An 18,538-nucleotide genomic window follows, 5' to 3' on the forward strand; every position below is an offset into this window, starting at 1 on the left:
GTGTGCATGTGTCTTTATAGCAGCATGATTTATAATCCTTTGGGTATATACCCAGTAGTGGGATGGCTGGGTCATATGGTACATCTAATTCTAGATCCTTGAGGAATTGCCATACTGTTTTCCATAATGGTTGAACTAGTTTACAATCCCACCAACAGTGTAAAAGTGTTCCTATTTGTCCACATCCTCTCCAGCACTTGTTGTTTCCTGACTTTTTAATGATTGCCATTCTAACTGGTGTGAGATGGTATCTCGTTGTGGTTTTGATTTGCATTTCTCTGATGGCGAGTGATGATGAGCATTTTTTCATGTGTCTGTTGGCTGTATGAATGTCTTCTTTTGAGAAATGTCTGTTCATATCCTTTGCCCACTTTTTGATGGGGTTGTTTTTTTCTTGTATATTTGTTTGAGTTCTTTATAGATTCTGGATATTAGCCCTTTGTCAGATGAGTAGATTGCAAAAATTTTCTCCCATTCTGTAGGTTGCCTGTTCACTCTGATGGTCGTTTCTTTTGCTGTGCAGAAGCTCTTTAGTTTAATTAGATCCCATTTGTCAATTTTGGCTTTTGCTGCCATTGCTTTTGGTGTTTTAGACATGAAGTCCTTGCCCATGCCTATGTCCTGAATGGTACTACCTAGGTTTTCTTCTAGGGTTTTTATGGTATTAGGTCTAACATTTAAGTCTCTAATCCATCTTGAATTAATCTTCGTATAAGGAGTAAGGAAAGGATCCAGTTTCAGCTTTCTACTTATGGCTAGCCAATTTTCCCAGCACCATTTATTAAATAGGGAATCCTTTCCCTATTTCTTGTTTCTCTCAGGTTTGTCAAAGATCAGATGGCTGTAGATGTGTGGTATTTATTTCTGAGGACTCTGTTCTGTTCCATTGGTCTATATCTCTGTTTTGGTACCAGTACCATGCTGTTTTGGTTACTGTAGCCTTGTAGTATAGTTTGAAGTCAGGTAGCGTGACGCCTCCAGCTTTGTCCTTTTGACTGAGGATTGTCTTGGCAATGCGGGCTCTTTTTTGGTTCCATATGAACTTTAAAACAGTTTTTTCCAATTCTGTGAAGAAACTCATTGGTAGCTTGATGGGGATGGCATTGAATCTATAAATAACCTTGGGCAGTATGGGAGATGAGATGAGAGACCAAAATTCATTTGAAATTTGAGTTCCAAATTGGAGAAGAAAAAAGTTGACCTTATTTCTTTGAAAATTTCTGGTACCACATTCCAAATTAACACCCTTGGTACCATCTTTGCTAAACTTTTACAGCATAAAATTACTGGATTCAGGCATTCCTTGGCCAGCATTAACCCACCCCAGTCAGTCATGAGGTCTCTATTCAATTGATGCTGTCTGTACAGTGGAAAGATTCCTTTATCCGCCATTGACTAGCATCTCATCTCTCCTGGATGTTTTTCATATCAAGATGCCTAGTTTCCCTTGGTTTCTTGATTTCAATTAAAAGAATACTTACAAGGTTTGGGAGCCAGAACAAAAGGCTAGAATGTAAAAAGGGTCAGAGCAAGCATCCCCTTCTAGCTGTGATATTAAAACCCTTGTTAGGTGGCTTTTCAGATCTGGATTGGCATTTCTTCTAAACATAACTCTGTTCTGATGGCTTCTCATGCAGAATTTAAAAGGCCCAGGGGAGCAGCAGTTGAGTTGGCTTAAAGAGGTCACCCAGAAGTCCCCCAGGACATACAATGTTTTAAATCAAAGGCTTCAAAAACGACCTTTGTCATCTAAATACAGGCACATTTATTTGAGCTAACCTCTGAGCATGCAGGAAGTCATCATTTGTGAAAAAAAAAAAAAAAATCCATTACTATTGACTGACTGTGCAGCAGACTCCACAGCAAAACAAAAACAAAAACAAAAATTCCTGGATAAAATATTATAGAAGTTGCTTTAAATGCATAGTCAGGCTCGTGAGAAAATAGGAGACATTTCCAGGGCCCAAATAAAGCAAGATCTGGAAATCAGATGGTCAGCTGACCCTAAAGCAGTGGCTTCCTGCCTGAGGTTTTTTATCTCAGTAACCTAGATGTTTGGCTTAATAGCCTTTCATGGGCCCATAAAAGTTTGGGAGTTGAAATTGAGTCTTCTGGCTGGGCACGGTGGCTCAAGCCTGTAATCCCAGCACTTTGGGAGGCCGAGGCAGGCAGATCACGAGGTCAGGAGATCGAGACCATCCTGGCTAACATGGTGAAACCCCGTCTCTACTAAAAAATACAAAAAACTAGCCAGGCGAGGTGGCAGGCGCCTGTAGTCCCAGCTACTCAGGAGGCTGAGGCAGGAGAATGGCGTAAACCCGGGAGGCAGAGCTTGCAGTGAGCCGAGGTCCAGCCACTGCACTCCAGCCTGGGCGACAGAGCGAGACTCCGTCTCAAAAAAAAAAGAAATTGAGTCTTCTGCCTAAAGCTGCCTACAGCCTTGAGTGAAAGATGGGCTATGGGTTTGATGTGGATATGTATGTTTGTGTCCCTAAGAATTCATAACCTCTGAGAGGTCTAGAGTTCAAACTTACACTACTTGAGGTTTTATAAATTGCAAGCTAAGAAAAAGTTTGGAAATGCTTAGGGATCTGCAAGAGGAAACCCGAAACCTCTGGCAGGTTCATCCCTCAACCCAGGCCTCATAGAATTCCCATAGGTAAATGCCTACTACACATGAGCTCACAATCCCAAATTACCAAAAACCCAAGGAATATTATTTATTACTTGGACCCTTGAGATTTTATGATACACATGGAAAGCACAAAAGACCAGAAAAAGGATGAGGAAGTCAGTCCCTGTCAGCACTATTCCCTTTGTTCTGTCGAAAGTTAATAATAATTGTTAAATAGCAGATACACTGAAAATTCTCTGTGTATCACCACTTCTCCTATAACATGAAGTGTGTTCCTGAAGATATGACTTGCATTATTAAATTTTGGCCCATGAAAATAATAGGACTAATGGGGGAAATGGATCCAGAGCAGAACATTCAAAACTGTGCCATCTTACAAGATGATATATTAGGTTGGCGCAAAAGTAATTGCAGTTTTTGTCATTGAATGACAAAACCACAATTACTTTTGCGCCAACCTAATGCTAAAAAAGAATAATCAACTCAATAAAAATGCCACCGTTTTAAACACCTTAAATTCTTAATAAAAGATACTTCAGTAAATATGGCTCTTTACCTTGATTTTTTAAAATAAACAGGTGAAGTTTCTTAGTGGACGTGAGTCTGATGTAGCACTGTGGCTTTGAGCTACAGAGACGAGACGGAAGGAAGGACATTCTTAGGGCGAAGTGTCACAACACAAAGGAGGATGGCTATGACTCAGTGTCGTGTTATTCCTTCTGCACTAGCTTAAAATAGAATTTCAGCTTTTGTTGTGTTGCCAGGTTCCTCTTTTCATTAAAAAAAAAAAAAAGTGATTTGTGTGGTTTCAAATAAGACCGAAAACCATGAAAGTACTATTCTGCCGCTCTCGGCATTACTGCCTTTTCTTCACTCCATCACACATTCCTCTAATCCCCTCTTAAGCAAATGGTGGCTCCTGTGAGTTCCGTTCTCCTTTATCTGGTTTTTCAGCATGGTCTCTGAGGAAGCTCATTTGGGTTTCTTTATGCCCATTGCTCTCACAGTATCTCATCTTCTCTTATCTCTTTACAAACATCTCCTGCACAGGCTGAAGGCTTTCCTCCCTCATTCAACCCCTGCATTTTTTGAACCAGGACACACACTCCTATTGACAATGCTATGTAAAAGGTTTTTATGAGGAAAAGTACACGCATTCCAGAACGCCATACATGCTGGACTTGCAGAAGGACACACCTAAGTGAGCAAGCAAATGAGGTATGCCTGGTTTCTGCATATTCCTCCCCAGGTCCCTACTGGCGGCTGTGCAGCATTTTCACATTCATCTGATGTGACTCAGTGGCGCCAAATACTGTCACCTCACACTTTTAAATGTCTAGTGGTTAACGTTATGTGAAGTTTACTATGAAGAAAAAAAGACTAAAAATAGACCTTACCTTCCCCTTTACCTTGTGAAAATCAGATTTTGAGCTAGCACAGTTTTGCAGTTTAGTGATTTTATTGCGCGGTTTACCTACCACATATGAACAGTCCTATGTTACATATCTATGTTGGAACAAAACAGACTGTGCATGTAGTTTTCAAATTTTCAGAAAGTCTTCTTAGAAATGAATTTGGGATACAAAACTGGAAAATGGAGTCTAATCACATGGCAAGTGAATTTACATGGAAGCCTGGGTTAGGGGATGCAAAGGGGTATAGGTGGTGTCTAATAAGGTGGCATAATTAACCAAAAGGCCAATCCATGACTCTGATTAGATTCCCATGATGCAGTGCATCCAAGCTTCACAACCCGCTCTTGGCAGTTGGGACTTTCAGCAGCTTAACTACTGAAGAAACATTTATACGGAGGGTGAAGAGACCAGAATTGAATCTTGTAACACGTATTAAGTGCTTATTTGAGAGGCAAGGAAGTTTATTATAATCAGAAATGCTTCCTTTATCCCTCCCTTTTCAGGAACACACACTCATTTATTCCAGAAATAGTGGCCAAGTAACAAACACTGAACTGTGTGTCAGGAGATAAGTATGCCCATGTCTTCAAGAGCTTAGAGCCCAGTGCAGAAGACAGAGGAACAAACACAGTTCAGTGAGTTTATTGCTAACAGTGCAGACAGAGAGCGATAAGATCCATGTCCCTAACTTCCAGGGACCCATCTGGCTGGGACTGTTTCAGGGCTGGATCCAGAAATCCAGGCCATGCCAGCCTTGTATGCAGATAACCACAAATTCACATCAGTGGAAGCCAAGGAGTACCTGCATGCAAAGCTGAAAATTTACTCCAGAAATAATTCTATGTCTTCCCCCACACAGGACAGGGGAGGCAATGGAGATCCCAGAGTTCCTGACAATGGAGCAGGGAAACCATAATTTTTGGAATGAAACAGTTCGATGCTGGTATTTCTAATTAGTTATAAGCAAGTGTCAACAGAGCACTCATGGGAATGTCTAACTTGAAGCTAAACATAGCCCCTACACATCTAATAGAGGTATGGGGCTCCTAGAAGTAAGCTAATTCATCGTTCTCAAAGTGCGGTCCCTAGACCAGTAGGTACCTTGTCAGAAACACAGGTGCCCCTCCCCAAACCCACTAATGAGGAACTCAGGGGTGCACCCCAGAAAGCTGTGTTTTAAGAAGCCCTCCAGGTGATTCTGATACTCAATAAAGTTTGAAACCACTGAGCTAATTAAAATTAGAGGACAAGGGCTTCGTTTTGTTAATAAAGGAATTATCTGAAGCTGCTCTCTTGGACTTTGTCTAGACAGCAGAGATGTCTGTGTGTCAAGGAAGTGGCTCCTTTGCAGCAAGAGACCAGCCTTTCAGCACAGAGGACTTGCAGGAAGTGCCCTGCATTCAGCTCATGCAAAAAGGACACTGAGACACAGAATACAACTTAAGAAGAAAAGGACCAAAAACCAGTCCCCTGTTTTGTTCCACTTCTCATCCATGACATGAGCATTTGTCGACAATAAGCCTGTCTGTACAGCTTACCCTATTAACCAGTCCCTGTCACAGTGTGAGTAGACAAGAAAGATGAGGAGGAGAGATGTGAAGCTGTGGTGGAGGATTTCTCAACAAGGTGACAGAGGCAAAACAGGGGGCCACGAGGAATCACTAGGCCTGGCATCCTTTTGCTGCTAGAGCAGCATGTGGGCCTGATTTGCGGCTTCAAATGGAATGTCTAGTGAGCCAGCACAGCCATCATCTGGGAGGTAGGAAAGGTGCCCATATTGAAAACTGGAATGATAGCATCCTGTGTTCCACTGCACAAGACTGTAACAGTAGAGTTAGCAAGTGGCAAACACAGCGGCAAGGATCAAAGCCTACACATTAGGAATCAAACTTCAATACTTCTAGAGAAAAAAAGAAAAGCAAAATAAACTCATCAGGTGCTTTATTTCACCTTAACAATTTATAAAATCAATTTACAAAACCATTTATAAAAATAAAATGAATTGTTAGAGAGAACTTTATAGAGACCCAAATGGTTGAACTTAATTCATAAAACCAAAATAGTTCAACTTCCCAGGCGTCAAACAGGCCCTGGGCACACGTGATCTTTCTACCATATTCGTACTATGCTGACTGCATCTCCACATCTTCCATCATTACCCTTTCCAACAGCCAAACTCAGGGGTGCACATAAGAACTGGAATTTATTTGACTCAATGAGAAGCTGTCAATAACATTTCAATTTGATCAGATTCTACCTGGTCTTTTCTGACTTTCCTTTATCTATGCAATGATCATCATCAAATCTGGCCCTACCTCGTATCAGCCTGAACAGAGATGGATAAAGTCAGAATTAACGTCACTGGTAAGAGAGGAGAGGAGATGCATCTCCCAACACACAGCAGTTTCAAGAAATTCTCAGATATCAGAGAAACACCAATAGAATTCAGGAGTTTCATATTCCATCTCATTTTTCCCATCCCCTTTATCTCACCAGTCCAGCTCTTAGTGCAAAAGGGACTCTAGGGCAGCTATCCCAAGGAGGCAAATGGTCACTTTCTGCTTCTCTAAAATATCCAGTCTACAGGTGGTGGTAAGTGGGGAAGTGGTGCTGGCCTACAGAGTAGAAATATGAAAAATGTTCTCAGATTTACTCCCATACTACCAGTTCTTCCATGTTATGCTTATGTTAATTGGAGAATTTTTGTTTAAAATATTTTATTAATGATCTTTCAACCTTATCCATCTTCTTTGTCCCTCTTAACAAGGAAGGTGCAAAAGAGCCCACCTATAACCAAGAGGATGCCCACATAACCTGAAAAAAGGAGAGTGGGCCAAACCGAGCCTGAGCTTGGAAGCTGATTCTAGCTTGCATTCTAGTTGGAAATAGAGGCTTTCTAGTCCTGCTGGTTGGAAACAATTATGCAATTTGCCTTTCAGTTATGATTCAAAGTGCTACAGACAACAAACATGGTGGGAGCCCACAAAGAGGACCTTGTCCTTTCTGTGAGATTCCCAGGGGAGGTGCATTTACTGGAGATCTGTTTGATAAGTAGGTGTTCACTGGGGAATGTGCAGGGCTGTGGATTGAGGGTGGAGGAAGTAGTGAGCATTTGGGCAGAAGATACTGTACTTGAGAAGTAGCGGAGCATGTGGAAGGAACGGAAAGTTGCCCAGGAGACTGGAGTACAGAAAGTGAAGGAGAGAGATGCAGTGGGAGGGAAGTGAGGCCCACATCATGTCGGCCTTGTGGGACATGGGAACAGTTTGCATTTTATCCTATAAGCCATGGGAAGCCATTAGCAGGGGTGCACTGGTTTTAAGTACTGAAGCAACCATAGAGATGTCTATTTTTAAGGCGACCCTGTGTGTGGCCGTGTTGCCCTGGTGCTGCAGGCTACAGAGCAATGCAGGCTTTTGCCCAAGCTACTCCTCCAGGCAACACAGACTCTGGCCCTGAGGGGAATGGGGTGGTCTGAGAGAGTTGACACGTCCCTGTGCTCAGAGCACTCCTTTGGGTGGCCCATGTGCTGGTTTTGGCACAAGGATTTGGCCCACTCACAGACAGCCTATCCAACTTCACTGCTTGGAATTCTCATCCCTGACTCCAAGCTTAGCCTATCTAGATCATACTTTAAAAAGCTGTCCTGCCATCCTATGGTGAGCTGCACCCTGCTCCCCAGGGGCAAGCTGCTGGTGCATGGGCTTGAAGCAATGAGACTTCCTGCCCATTCCTGCTGAACATAACCAGATGCTCAGCCAATGAGACCAGGTTGGAGGTACTTAATTCCTGTTTACCTGAACAGAGTGGCATTTTTTTCCAGAAGCTCAGGTGCCCAACTTATAGAGGGTCAATGTGAAATCTGGATCATAAACCAGCCCCTCTTTATCAATATTTAATAAGTCATGTATTTTAGCATTGTGTTTTGGGTTCCTTAGGGTCTGGCACATTGCAGGATATAGAATAGATATTCAATTAATACTTAATACATTAAATTAAACAGCAACCATATTGAGGGGTTGGTCTGAGTGTTGAGCCACCTGGAACCGCATTCCCTGGCCAGTGTCATAGCTGACACACATGTGGCCAGGCATACTGCTACTGACTCCCCCAAAACCCTTGGCCACTGTCAGAACACCAGCCTCCTATCTCACTCAGTTCATGAAGTGCTGGCCCCTTGGCATGTCTGGAAGCCACTATGCAAAGGCATTTAGTATATGCATCGGGGAGGGGTATGAAAGATGTAATCAAGGTAAGAGACACAGACAACAAGAAAGGGAAAGGAGAGTACTAATAGCATGCAGCATCTACTGAGCAACTACTCGCTACCAGATGCTTAACACACATGATCGCTCAGACAGTGGAGCTCAGGCAGGTTAAGGGACTCGTCAAATCCTGACAGTCAGGAGAAAGCAGGTCTGGGATTCACAGGTAACATCTATGCGGTGCTTAGCTCATAGCACCGTGTAGACAAAAGCCCTCTACTCAGCACCAAACCTCTTCACACCCAGGGGCCTTGCCACATATGCTGCCCTCTCAACATCTGTCTCTTCCCAAACATCCTGTTCCCCCTCTCACTCCCCTCCCTACCCCTGCCCCAGGAGAACAGATGCATTCCAGATCTTGGTCCCCAGATCCTCACCCCTCCCTCCAGTTTCCAGACATTTCCTGCTGTAAAGTAATTTACTGCTTCTGGGATGATGGGAAATCAGTCCTGGGCAGTAGCGATCCTCCCCAGAGATTTCCTTAAGGAACTCTGAGCCAGGGTTGAGTGGGTGAGCACAATCATGGCTTTGCATTTTCCAGAGACCTTCACTAGGCGTCTCACAGCAGCCAGGAAGTGGAGGCAGATGAAATGAGAGTTTGAAACCCCTGGAGGCCTTCACTTCTGCCTCTTCAATTAATTGAATACCGTACTTTCAGAGGACTGGAGTCTTGGGACACTGGCTAAGGTTAACAGAACCTGCAGTGGGAAGCCTGCCTCCTCATGCAGAGATGACGTTATAGATAATGGTAGGGTGGGTAACAGCGTGGGGATTGGAGCTCTAACAAGGTCCCAGAATAATCATCAAACCAGAGGAGACATGTTCTGAGTAGGGAGAGGTAAAGACGTGCTTGTTTCCAGCTGAGCATCCTGGCCTGCAGTCAGAGGCTGGCTCCCCAACTGGAAGAAGAAAGAATAGGTCCTGTGGGCACTGCCCAAACACCCATCTACAAAGTCAGCGCCTGGTGTTAAGGCATCCAGAGATAGGGAATGAGCTTCGCATTTTCCAGAAGTCCTCTAAGTAAAAGGACTGAGTAGAGGACCCATACTTCTGATAATAAGTTTGGGGTGAGAGTAGGAAGCCCTCCAAGGGACAGAGTGGAATTATAGTAGATAATTGCCAAATGCCATGTAAGAGACCCTAAATCCATTTAACGGTAAGGGCTTTCCTTTTATGACAGAGGGGTACAAGTTGGGGTCAGGAGGGAGGAGGGGCTGCTCACTGGCCCCAGCTGTCCCTGCCCTGTCCTTATCCCATGTGTCATCATTCTCTCATGGGTTAGACGGTCTCCCAATTACTTGCCCATCCAGAGTTTCCACATGTCTCTCTTCAGCCCCAACGATGGGACAGTCAGGATCTTATAACATTGTTAGTTAAAGCTTTGTGCCCTGTGCCCTAAGTGTCAGTGCCCTAAAAGAAATCCCTGGACACTCCTTTGCTGCCTCTGTTGGGAATCGGTCTGCCTGAGCAGCACATCCACCCTGCAGAGGCACCCGTGAGGACCTGTGACAGCCGAAGGACTGCCAGCAGCCTGAGTGGGGTCCACGCTTAATGCATCCCTAAAGCACCGTCTTAACTTCCATCATGTGACAATTTTTTGTTAAATGTGTAGATGGTTGGACAGATGGATGAATAATCTGATAGGTGAATGACTAGATGAATAAATGAGTGAATAAGTTTGCATGATAGCTATCTGGGGTAGGAAATGAAACTGTTACCTGCGCAACATTTATTTCTCTATATAAAAACACAAAAGACGCAATTTTGACTGGAACCCTCAGCCTGAGTCATATGCTAACTAGCAGAGCTACTCTGTCCAGAAAGACACCTCATGGCACTGATTAAGTTCGACTTGCTGGGGCCATTGCCATGGTAATTATGGCAGCACCACCACAATACCTCCTGACCACAGGCCTCTTAGAAGGAAGGTAGCCAGCGATTTTTCACTGACCTGTTCTCTGTTTTCTTTTCAGATTATCAAGGAGGTCCCTCCACCCCCTGCTGAGGAGAGTGAGGTAAGTGACCACAGCAGGATGGTGGCGGGTGGGCCGGGTGGCAGAGTGGGGTGGAGAGCTGGCTGGGCAGCTGGACACTTAGCCCCCTACGGAGCAGAGCTAAGTCAGGCCCAAAGAATTTAATATACCTGCCTGTGAAGCAGAAGGGAAGAAAGTCTCTGGCCTTTCCTAACCGGGGTGAACAAGAAACTGAACTAAACTGCCAGAAAAGACAATGGATTTTGGAGGTTTTCCTCCCTGCAGAGATAAAATTTGAGACGTAAACAAATGTTTTTATCAATACAGTTATTTGCAGCTTTGAGACACTGACTTTTCCTCTCAAACAAACCCTAAGATTCTCTTCTCCCTGCAGAGACTTAATGCTTTATGTGTGTAGATCAGGCACAATTTGCTGCATTCTCCAGTCATTGGCTCTAGGAATAGCCTGATGCCAAATACTTCGTTTTTCTTTAATTTAAAAACAATATTATCTAAAGATTTGCCAGGCAGTAATGAAAATATGCTGGAGAGGGATATGTTAATATCCTGGCCTTCGTCTCAAATCCTCATCATCTAAAGAAAAAAATTCTTGGACTCTACCACTGAATTGGCCAGTAAGCAGTTCTGATGCAAGGGTGGCCTGGGGTAGATTACAGTGGAGGCATTAAAGGCTAATCATGAGAAACGCAAGAGTGTCTATCAAGTGGCTTAGCTAATCTGGTCACTCTCAGTACAGCTGGAGTCTCTAGAAGTAACACCCACCAATTCAGAAGCCAGGGTTACATATCTAAACACTCAATGAGACCAAAAGATATGTTGATAAGGTTTCAAGTTATTGTCCTCAATCCCTAAGGTCTGTTGTGTGCAAATCAAGTGCCAGTTCCTCACCCTTCCCCTTCCAATGCCTCTGTCAAGTTTCCTACATACAGAAAGAGTAATGATTAAATTAAAACTTCCATGTGGCTCTTATATCCTGAACCGTATGCATGTAAGCCAAGGGATTTAATAGCTGCAATCAATTAAAGCACATCTTGTTGGAATGCTAACTTTCTGCCCAGAAATCAAGGGAGGAAATTACATTGCTGTGCAAAGAAGGAGAAAAAACCTTCTTTACATACATAAAAACCTTTCCTTAATCCTTCAAGAGAAAGTACCGTGGCTAGTTCCACGACTGCAGTTGGCTTTGTTTCTGTTGTGTGCAGCTATCTCTTAGACTTCCAGAACATAAAAAATAAAATAGAGCAAGGAGCTCCCTTATTAGGACCGCTTTGTTTGCCCGGAGACAAAGAACATTCCCTCCCTTGTTGTGTTCAGTTAGAGGGGTTGTGGCTCTTTCTTTTGGCTCCTGCTCTGCGTTTGCCTTTAGAAGGTGACGTGGCAGCCATAGTGGCCAAAGTGCACCTGGGGATGTAGGTGTAAGACTGGGCTCTGACTTACCCCAGATCCAACATCTAGCCTAGGGTTTCACACGCAGTACAAGCTCAGCGGGGACTTTTAGGATGAAGGACCCAGCAACACAATTTTGGAGCCAAGTGAAAAAGCCCAAACTAGAGAACCATCTAGGAAGAATAGCCAAAAGCAAGGAAGAGAAGTAGTTGAGTTTTTTCAGTTTCATAAAAGTTGTAGAAAGCTGACTTTATTTCCCAAACAGAATGACAACCTCAGAATGCTTGAATCTAAAGGGTTATGTTAGGCTTAAAAGAGTTTTTGGGCTGAAGCTTCCTCACCTGTCCCCTGTCACTCTATCAAAGGGATAACTCACGTGAACACCTGCAGTTCATTATACTTGGCCAGACCTGGGCTGGACAGATGACTAGTACATTTCATTTGCTGATGAGAAACAAAACATTCCCTTCCTGGAGCCTAGACCCCCTCCCCTCCTTCATTTCCCTTTGAAACACTCTGACTTAATCATTCAATATGATGTCAGAAGTAAATCAAGAAACTACCCAAACTGGAGACCTAGGCAATAAAAATTTAAACATTGTACTTTTTAGCATCAGGCACTTTTTAGCATGTGTGTTGGCCCTGTGAGTTAGTCTGCCTAATCTCCTTCCTGATGTATTTTGGCAGAAAAATAAAATAAAAGAACAAGAAGAAGAAAGAAAGAAATCCCACAGAAACAGATAACCTAACATAGCCCGTGCAAATTATTTTATACAATGCTCTGAAAATCATAGTCTCAATCTAGACAGTCTTTTCCTCTAGTTCCCTGTATTCAAATTCCAGTGTCTAACACTCAATAGATAACTATATGACATCAAACACTCTCTGCCATATATATGAAGACGTTCAGTATTATTTATGCAAACTTTCATCAGTTCTATAAGTATCATATTCTGGGCATGTCTACTATTTAAATAGCTAAACTTAGAGAATGAAGATAACTTTATAATAAGCTCTCAGTGACCTTTTTAATAGAAAATACAAAAATTCATAATAGAAAAAGGAACTACTTTCTGAGATTCTGTGTAACCAACAGTGACACACTTGTATAAAGAGGGTACAAAGAGAAATTACTTGAAACTTGAAGAGCTCAGTAAAAGCAAGGACGCTCCATTTTAACTAAGAGGGACATTTCCTGGGTTAAGGGTCTTCTCAAGTGGCACCAGTGAGGATCCCTCCCTAAGTCTCCAGTTATTCCAAATAACTGGCAGTTCATGGGAGAATGCAGTAATGGAGCACTTCATGTGATGGTTTTGTTCTGCATGTAATCACCTTCCATGGATTTTATGACCATATTTGAGTTTTTATCTGCCTCATTAGCCTGCACAACACAGAGACCAGTTCAAGCTAGTCCAAGATGAAAGAACTCAGGTAGACTGTGGCTGAGTAAATAACTGAGGCAGCTCCAGACACCACCCTCACCAGCTTTCGATTTCACTGCTAGCAGCTCTGCTTCTCTCTGGGAATTTACTCCCTTCTGCCTTCTCTTACTGGCCTCCTCTCTGCCCTTGTAACTCTGGTTCCTAGAGAGCCCTCTCCCCTGACTCTATCTGATATTTTCCATCTTCATTTCACCGTCTGCCCCCAGTGCTTATAGCCTGAGTCTCTCGGTTTCCATCTTCCAGTTCCCAACAGGGGAAAATATTTGGTCCAGCTCATCTTTTCACTCCAGACCATAGATCATCAGTCACAGCTCACAGCCAGCCGACAGACTGCTGCCCTTGGGTCACATCTGGCCAAAGAGAAGCTTCCTAGTAGGCCCCATGGCCCTGGTGAGAATAGCTCCCCTCAGAAGGAGGAGTGGACCTGGTGCATGCCCTGTGGCCTCTCTGAAATAGTATTGTTTCAGAAACAAAACTTCGGTCTCATTAAATACCATCAAAATAAAAGCTACACCCAGGAATCTATGCCATATTCTCCCAACATCTGCCACTTATACAGGCTCCCAAAGATCCTATCGTTCCCAACTTCATGCATATTTGAAAGGCAACAGAGAGCAGGAAGCCCCATGACTGAATGTAAAGTGGGTTATGGCTTAGCCCCAAGCAGCTCCATGTCTCAGACACACACAGACCTACACATGAAGTAAATGTGCTGGAAAGAGAAGATGCTTCCTTTCCCATGTGCTTTCTTACTCTATCAAAGGCATAGCTCCAGAAACACCTGCCATTTTCTTCCTTAATCACACTGCCTTGGCCAGACCTGGGCTGGACAGATGACTAGTACATTTTATTTGCAATGAAAAACAAAACATTCCTTTCTTGGAGCCTAGAGCGCCTCCCCTCCTTCATTTCCTTTTGAAACCCTCTGGCTTAATCAACTAAATATTGTGTCAGAAATAAATCAAGAAACTACCCAAACTGGAGACGCAGGCAATAATAGATAAAACATTGTACTTTTTAGCATCAAGCAAACCAAGGTCTTAGAATCTGACTGGAGGGACATTAGAGAAGTCAAATAGGATAGAAGTAAAAGGTATGTAAGTAACCCCAGTGTTTTTTGATATTTAAAAATCTTATTTATTCAACAACTCTAGAATGAGTACCTCCTGTGGGCTAATAGCAAGTGTGACATTCTCTGGCAGAGTTGCCTTAAGAGAGTGTATAACTGGGCCAGGCGTAGTGGCTTAGCACTTTGGGAGGCCGAGGTGGGCAGCTAACTTGAGACCAGCCTGGCCAACATGGCAAAACCCTGTCTCTACTAAAAATACAAAAATTAGCTGGGCGTGGTGGCACATGCCTGTAATCCCAGCTGATTAGGAGGCTGAGGCAGAAGAATTGCTTGAACCTGGGAGGCGGAAGTTGCAGTGAGTCAAGATCACACCACTGCGCTCCAGCCTGGGCAACAGAGCGTGACTCTATCTCAAAAAAAAAAAAAGAGAGAGAGAGTGTAACTGGACGTTTATAAAGTTAGTGGCCTAATCAGTCCTACTCAGGAAGAAAGGCAGAGATTCCTGGTGGATATTGCATGTGAATGTATAAAAATTAATAATAATAGTGGTTAATTACTAAAGATGACATTTATTGAGCATTTATGACTATCCAGGCAGTGATGTGAAGCACTTTTTGTGGTACATTTCATTTCATCATTCAGCAGCCCTGAAACAAAAGTGTGCTATTATGAACTCCTGTCTTACAGATGCAAAACTGAGCTATAATGAGACTAAAATACCAGTTGCCCCAAGATTTCAGTTATTAAGTGATGGGACTGGGATTCAAACTTGTACCTGAAAAAGAAGCGTAGAGCAGTCTTTCCTCACCCGTCCCTGAAGACGATGTAGCTCCTGCAACCAAGAGCAAGGCCTCCGCTCCTTGTTGGGAGCATCAGGTGCCCCTTTCTTGAGTGGCAGTGTCACCCCTCTCTGACCCTGTCACTCAGACAGGGCACACAGTCCCTTTTAAGACTGATGTAAAGATGGCTACTTATTTTCTGTGCTCTGTCTGTGGCCCTAGTGTGTAGCTATTCTCTTTAGCTCTCATCCCCAGGTTTCCCGCCTGTCTTCTCTTTCATGCTCCCACATCACCATGTCTCATCATGAAACTTTAGAATGCATCTGGGAGCTTGGTATGGTGGCTCACTCCTGTAATCCCAGCACCTTGGGAGGCTCAAGCAGGATTGCTTGGGACCGGGAGTTTGAGACCAGCCTGGGCAACATAGGGAGACTCCCATCTCTACAAAAATAAAAATTAGCTTGGCATGGTGGCTGTCACACATGTGGTCCCAGCTACTTGGGAGACTGAGGCTGGAGGGCCGCTTAAGCCCAGAAGCTGGAAACTGCAGTGAGCCATGTTCGTGCCACTGCACTCTAGCCTGGGCAACAGAGCAAGACCCCAACTCTTCCAAAAAAAGAATGTGTCTTCTTGTTTTAATCATGGGTTAGTATATGTGCACTGGGGGGTGGGTGAGAGTGAGAACGGATGTGAATATGTGGACATCTATAGGTTGGTGTTTTGTATCTGAAGGGAGAGGGGTGCCTATTGAAGGCATTGATGCCCATCCAGTGAACAATAGGCACCTGGCTTTGAAGGATGAGCTTATTTTCAGATTTATTATTATGCTCACTGATCCTAACAATTTCTCTGTGGCAAGAAATGTTTAGATAGGAAAACTGAGCTATGGAAAATTATACAGGGCTAGATAGGTTGAACTCCTAATAGCAACAGGCCTGGCATCCTTCATGTCTACACAGACACCCAGAGTAGCCTCCACCCTGGAGGGATGAAGGGCCAAGCTACTGTCAGGGCATCTTCTTGCCAGTGACCATTAAATATACACACACACATACACACACACTCACACACACATTCACACACATACACTCCAAACAGAAGTCCTAGAAAAGGCCCAAAATTCAGTATTCTATGTTTTAATACTTTCAATAAAAAAAAAAAAAAAAAACATTGCTGCTAGGAAAATAAACACTTTATTCTTTATTGAAGAATACAGGACAATCCTTGTGTTGTCTTTAATCACTTTGTTTAAGTAAACAGATATAATGGTGCCATGACATGTGAAATGCGGCTCAGAATGGTGAAATCTTAAATCCTTCGGAATTTTTTGTATTTACAAACAGAAGTATTGCTGGATCTTTCTGACTTGCCAATTCACTCCTAGGAGTTTGCCTCCAAGACTGACATTGAGGGGATCTCCCTGACTTCTCCCCAAAGACCAGATGAGACAGTCCTACCAGTTCTACTTTAAGTTCTGCCCTTCGGAGCCTCCCAGACCAGGGAGTTTCTGTGGCCTTAGTCCTTTAATTCATGTCATCATTCTCACAAAACTCACTCCTCTATAAATGTAAACAATATTGTCCACAGTTGAGTTCTCTTTATTTTTCTCAAAACACAACACTGTGCTGGCAGGTGATGAGGACTCAATGATAGTTGCTTGAGTTAGTGAAAGAACTGACAAATAAAAGGCCCTTGTTGAGCTTATACATTTAAGATGTGCTCCAGGTCAATGACATTTAAAATTAATTTAAAAGCTGATTTAAAGCTACTGCCTTGGGCTTGATTCTCTTTCAGTTATGTGCTTCTTTTCATTGATAGTTCCTATTGAAACTTGCAGTGAATTGGGAATTGTGAGCCTTCTTGGGTCAAACTGGCCGTGTGGCTCTTCTAGTAAATGGATACCAGAGAAGCAGGAATGTTAAAGAACTTATCAACTGAGTCTGAGAGGGCCACCCTACGCACAACTCCAGGGGGCACTATTCACATCAAGTCTGTGGAGTTGTCCCATGCACAGTCTACATGCAGGAGTGAGGCAGCCCCAGAATCTGGAAAATTAATTCCTTCTACCCTCTGGTTTGCTTAATAACTAACAGTTAAATGTGTTGCGTGAGTGGAAGGTGGAGTTGTGGAAACATGAGGAGGGAGCATTGCATTCTCTGGGGAACCCGGGAGTTCTTCGCAGAATAGGTTACACTTAAACAACATGAAGGGATGGGTAGAAGAAATGCGAGAAGGGCTTTTCAGGCATGTGGAGCCCTGCATGTTGAAGCGCGGAGCTGCACAAAAGCCTGGCATGATTGGGAAAGATGGGAAAAGTTCAGGGTCTGAGGACAGCACAGGGCTAATCCAATTACAGGCTAACCAAGTGAGTTCAGAGACTTCATCCTCTACAGCTGTTCCTTCCTCGAGCAGGACTGTGCCTGCAGGCACACCCAGGTCTGCCTGAGGACATGCAGGTCGGAAGGGGCCTCTACCATCTGAGGAATGTGCTGCCATTTCTGTTACCCAAGCTCCAGCCAGCTGGACGTCTGGAGCCACCACATCCTTTCAGATTTAAACACAACTTCCCTTGATGGGAAACCAGCCTCCCTCCCCAATCCCTGCGGTTTCTCCCAGGCACCACTGACTCCTACTCCTTGCTTCTTCCGCGTTATCTCATCTTCTCGGATTGCTAGACACGATCTAGCAGCACTGGCACACATCCAGCTGCGCATCAAATTTTACTGAAGGTTTAAAAGTATAGTGCAGCCCACAACCCCTGACGGAATAGTAAAGGGCCTCTTCTTTACCACCGGCCACTCCCGCCACTCGGGGGGATGGGGGGTCGTAGCAGTTTGCTGGTAACTCGGCCCCACTCTGTTCTGCTCATCTTCTCATTCCCCACAAACCCCTGATTTCTCATCCAAAGCAATTGGGCTCATCCAGCCCCATCCTCCAATAACCATAGAGGACAGCAAGGTTTTTGTTTTGTTTTGGTTTGGTTTACTAAAGGAAAGCCAGCTCACACTGAGGATTTCTATACTGGTGTTTTCTCCCCCCCTGCTACCATCCTTGAAGGGTAGGAGGAAGTTCTCAAGAGCCTTTATGATATAATGAGATGTAAAAATCCACCCTCCGGTGCTGCCGAGTTTCTTAGTGGCCTTGCTGAGGGGCTGGGATTCTACTCCATCCATTTTTGGCCAAATGAAAAGACACATCAAAGATTCCCTTCTCTTCCTGGGAATTGCAAAACCCTTCTGTCTCCAGAATGTGTAAACAGACCCATGCGAACTGCAGGGGAAACTCTGACTCTCCCGTCCATCCGTCAGCCCCTGGGCCTTTGTGCTGCCTGGTGCTGTTGTCTGAGCTTGGCAGGCCAGCGCCGGTCAGGGGATTAAGCGACGAGCTCGGTGGCGCTGCAGCGTATGGAGATTGCCCAAGCCCTAGGCATTTCCTGTTGCGAGAAGGCCAGGCCCTGCCTGGGGCCTGAGCACGGGGGCGGCCCCTCCTTCCCCAAGCCAGGGACAAGAGGGAGGGGCCAGGGACTAGAGGGAGGGGCCAGGGACTAGAGGGA

At 44.2% G+C, this 18,538-nt stretch overlaps 1 protein-coding gene across 2 annotated transcripts in view; it reads left to right on the forward strand.

Moving 5' to 3' along the window:
* Window positions 1–18,538, forward strand: part of ANTXR1 (ANTXR cell adhesion molecule 1) — a 238,291-nt gene that overhangs the window by 148,400 nt on the left and 71,353 nt on the right. The window contains exons 14-15 of one of the 2 annotated variants that reach the window (XM_023224037.2): window positions 10,289–10,330; window positions 12,383–12,574. In XM_023224037.2, the coding sequence (XP_023079805.2) occupies window positions 10,289–10,330; window positions 12,383–12,439 (99 nt within the window). In that variant the 3' untranslated portion in view covers window positions 12,440–12,574. Of the gene's footprint in view, window positions 1–10,288; window positions 10,331–12,382; window positions 12,575–18,538 lie in introns of those variants that run through there. The other variant, XM_023224036.2, reaches the window with a different exon arrangement.

This window comes from Piliocolobus tephrosceles, chromosome 15 (assembly GCF_002776525.5).
Source record: "Piliocolobus tephrosceles isolate RC106 chromosome 15, ASM277652v3, whole genome shotgun sequence".
Lineage (NCBI taxonomy): Eukaryota > Metazoa > Chordata > Mammalia > Primates > Cercopithecidae > Piliocolobus > Piliocolobus tephrosceles.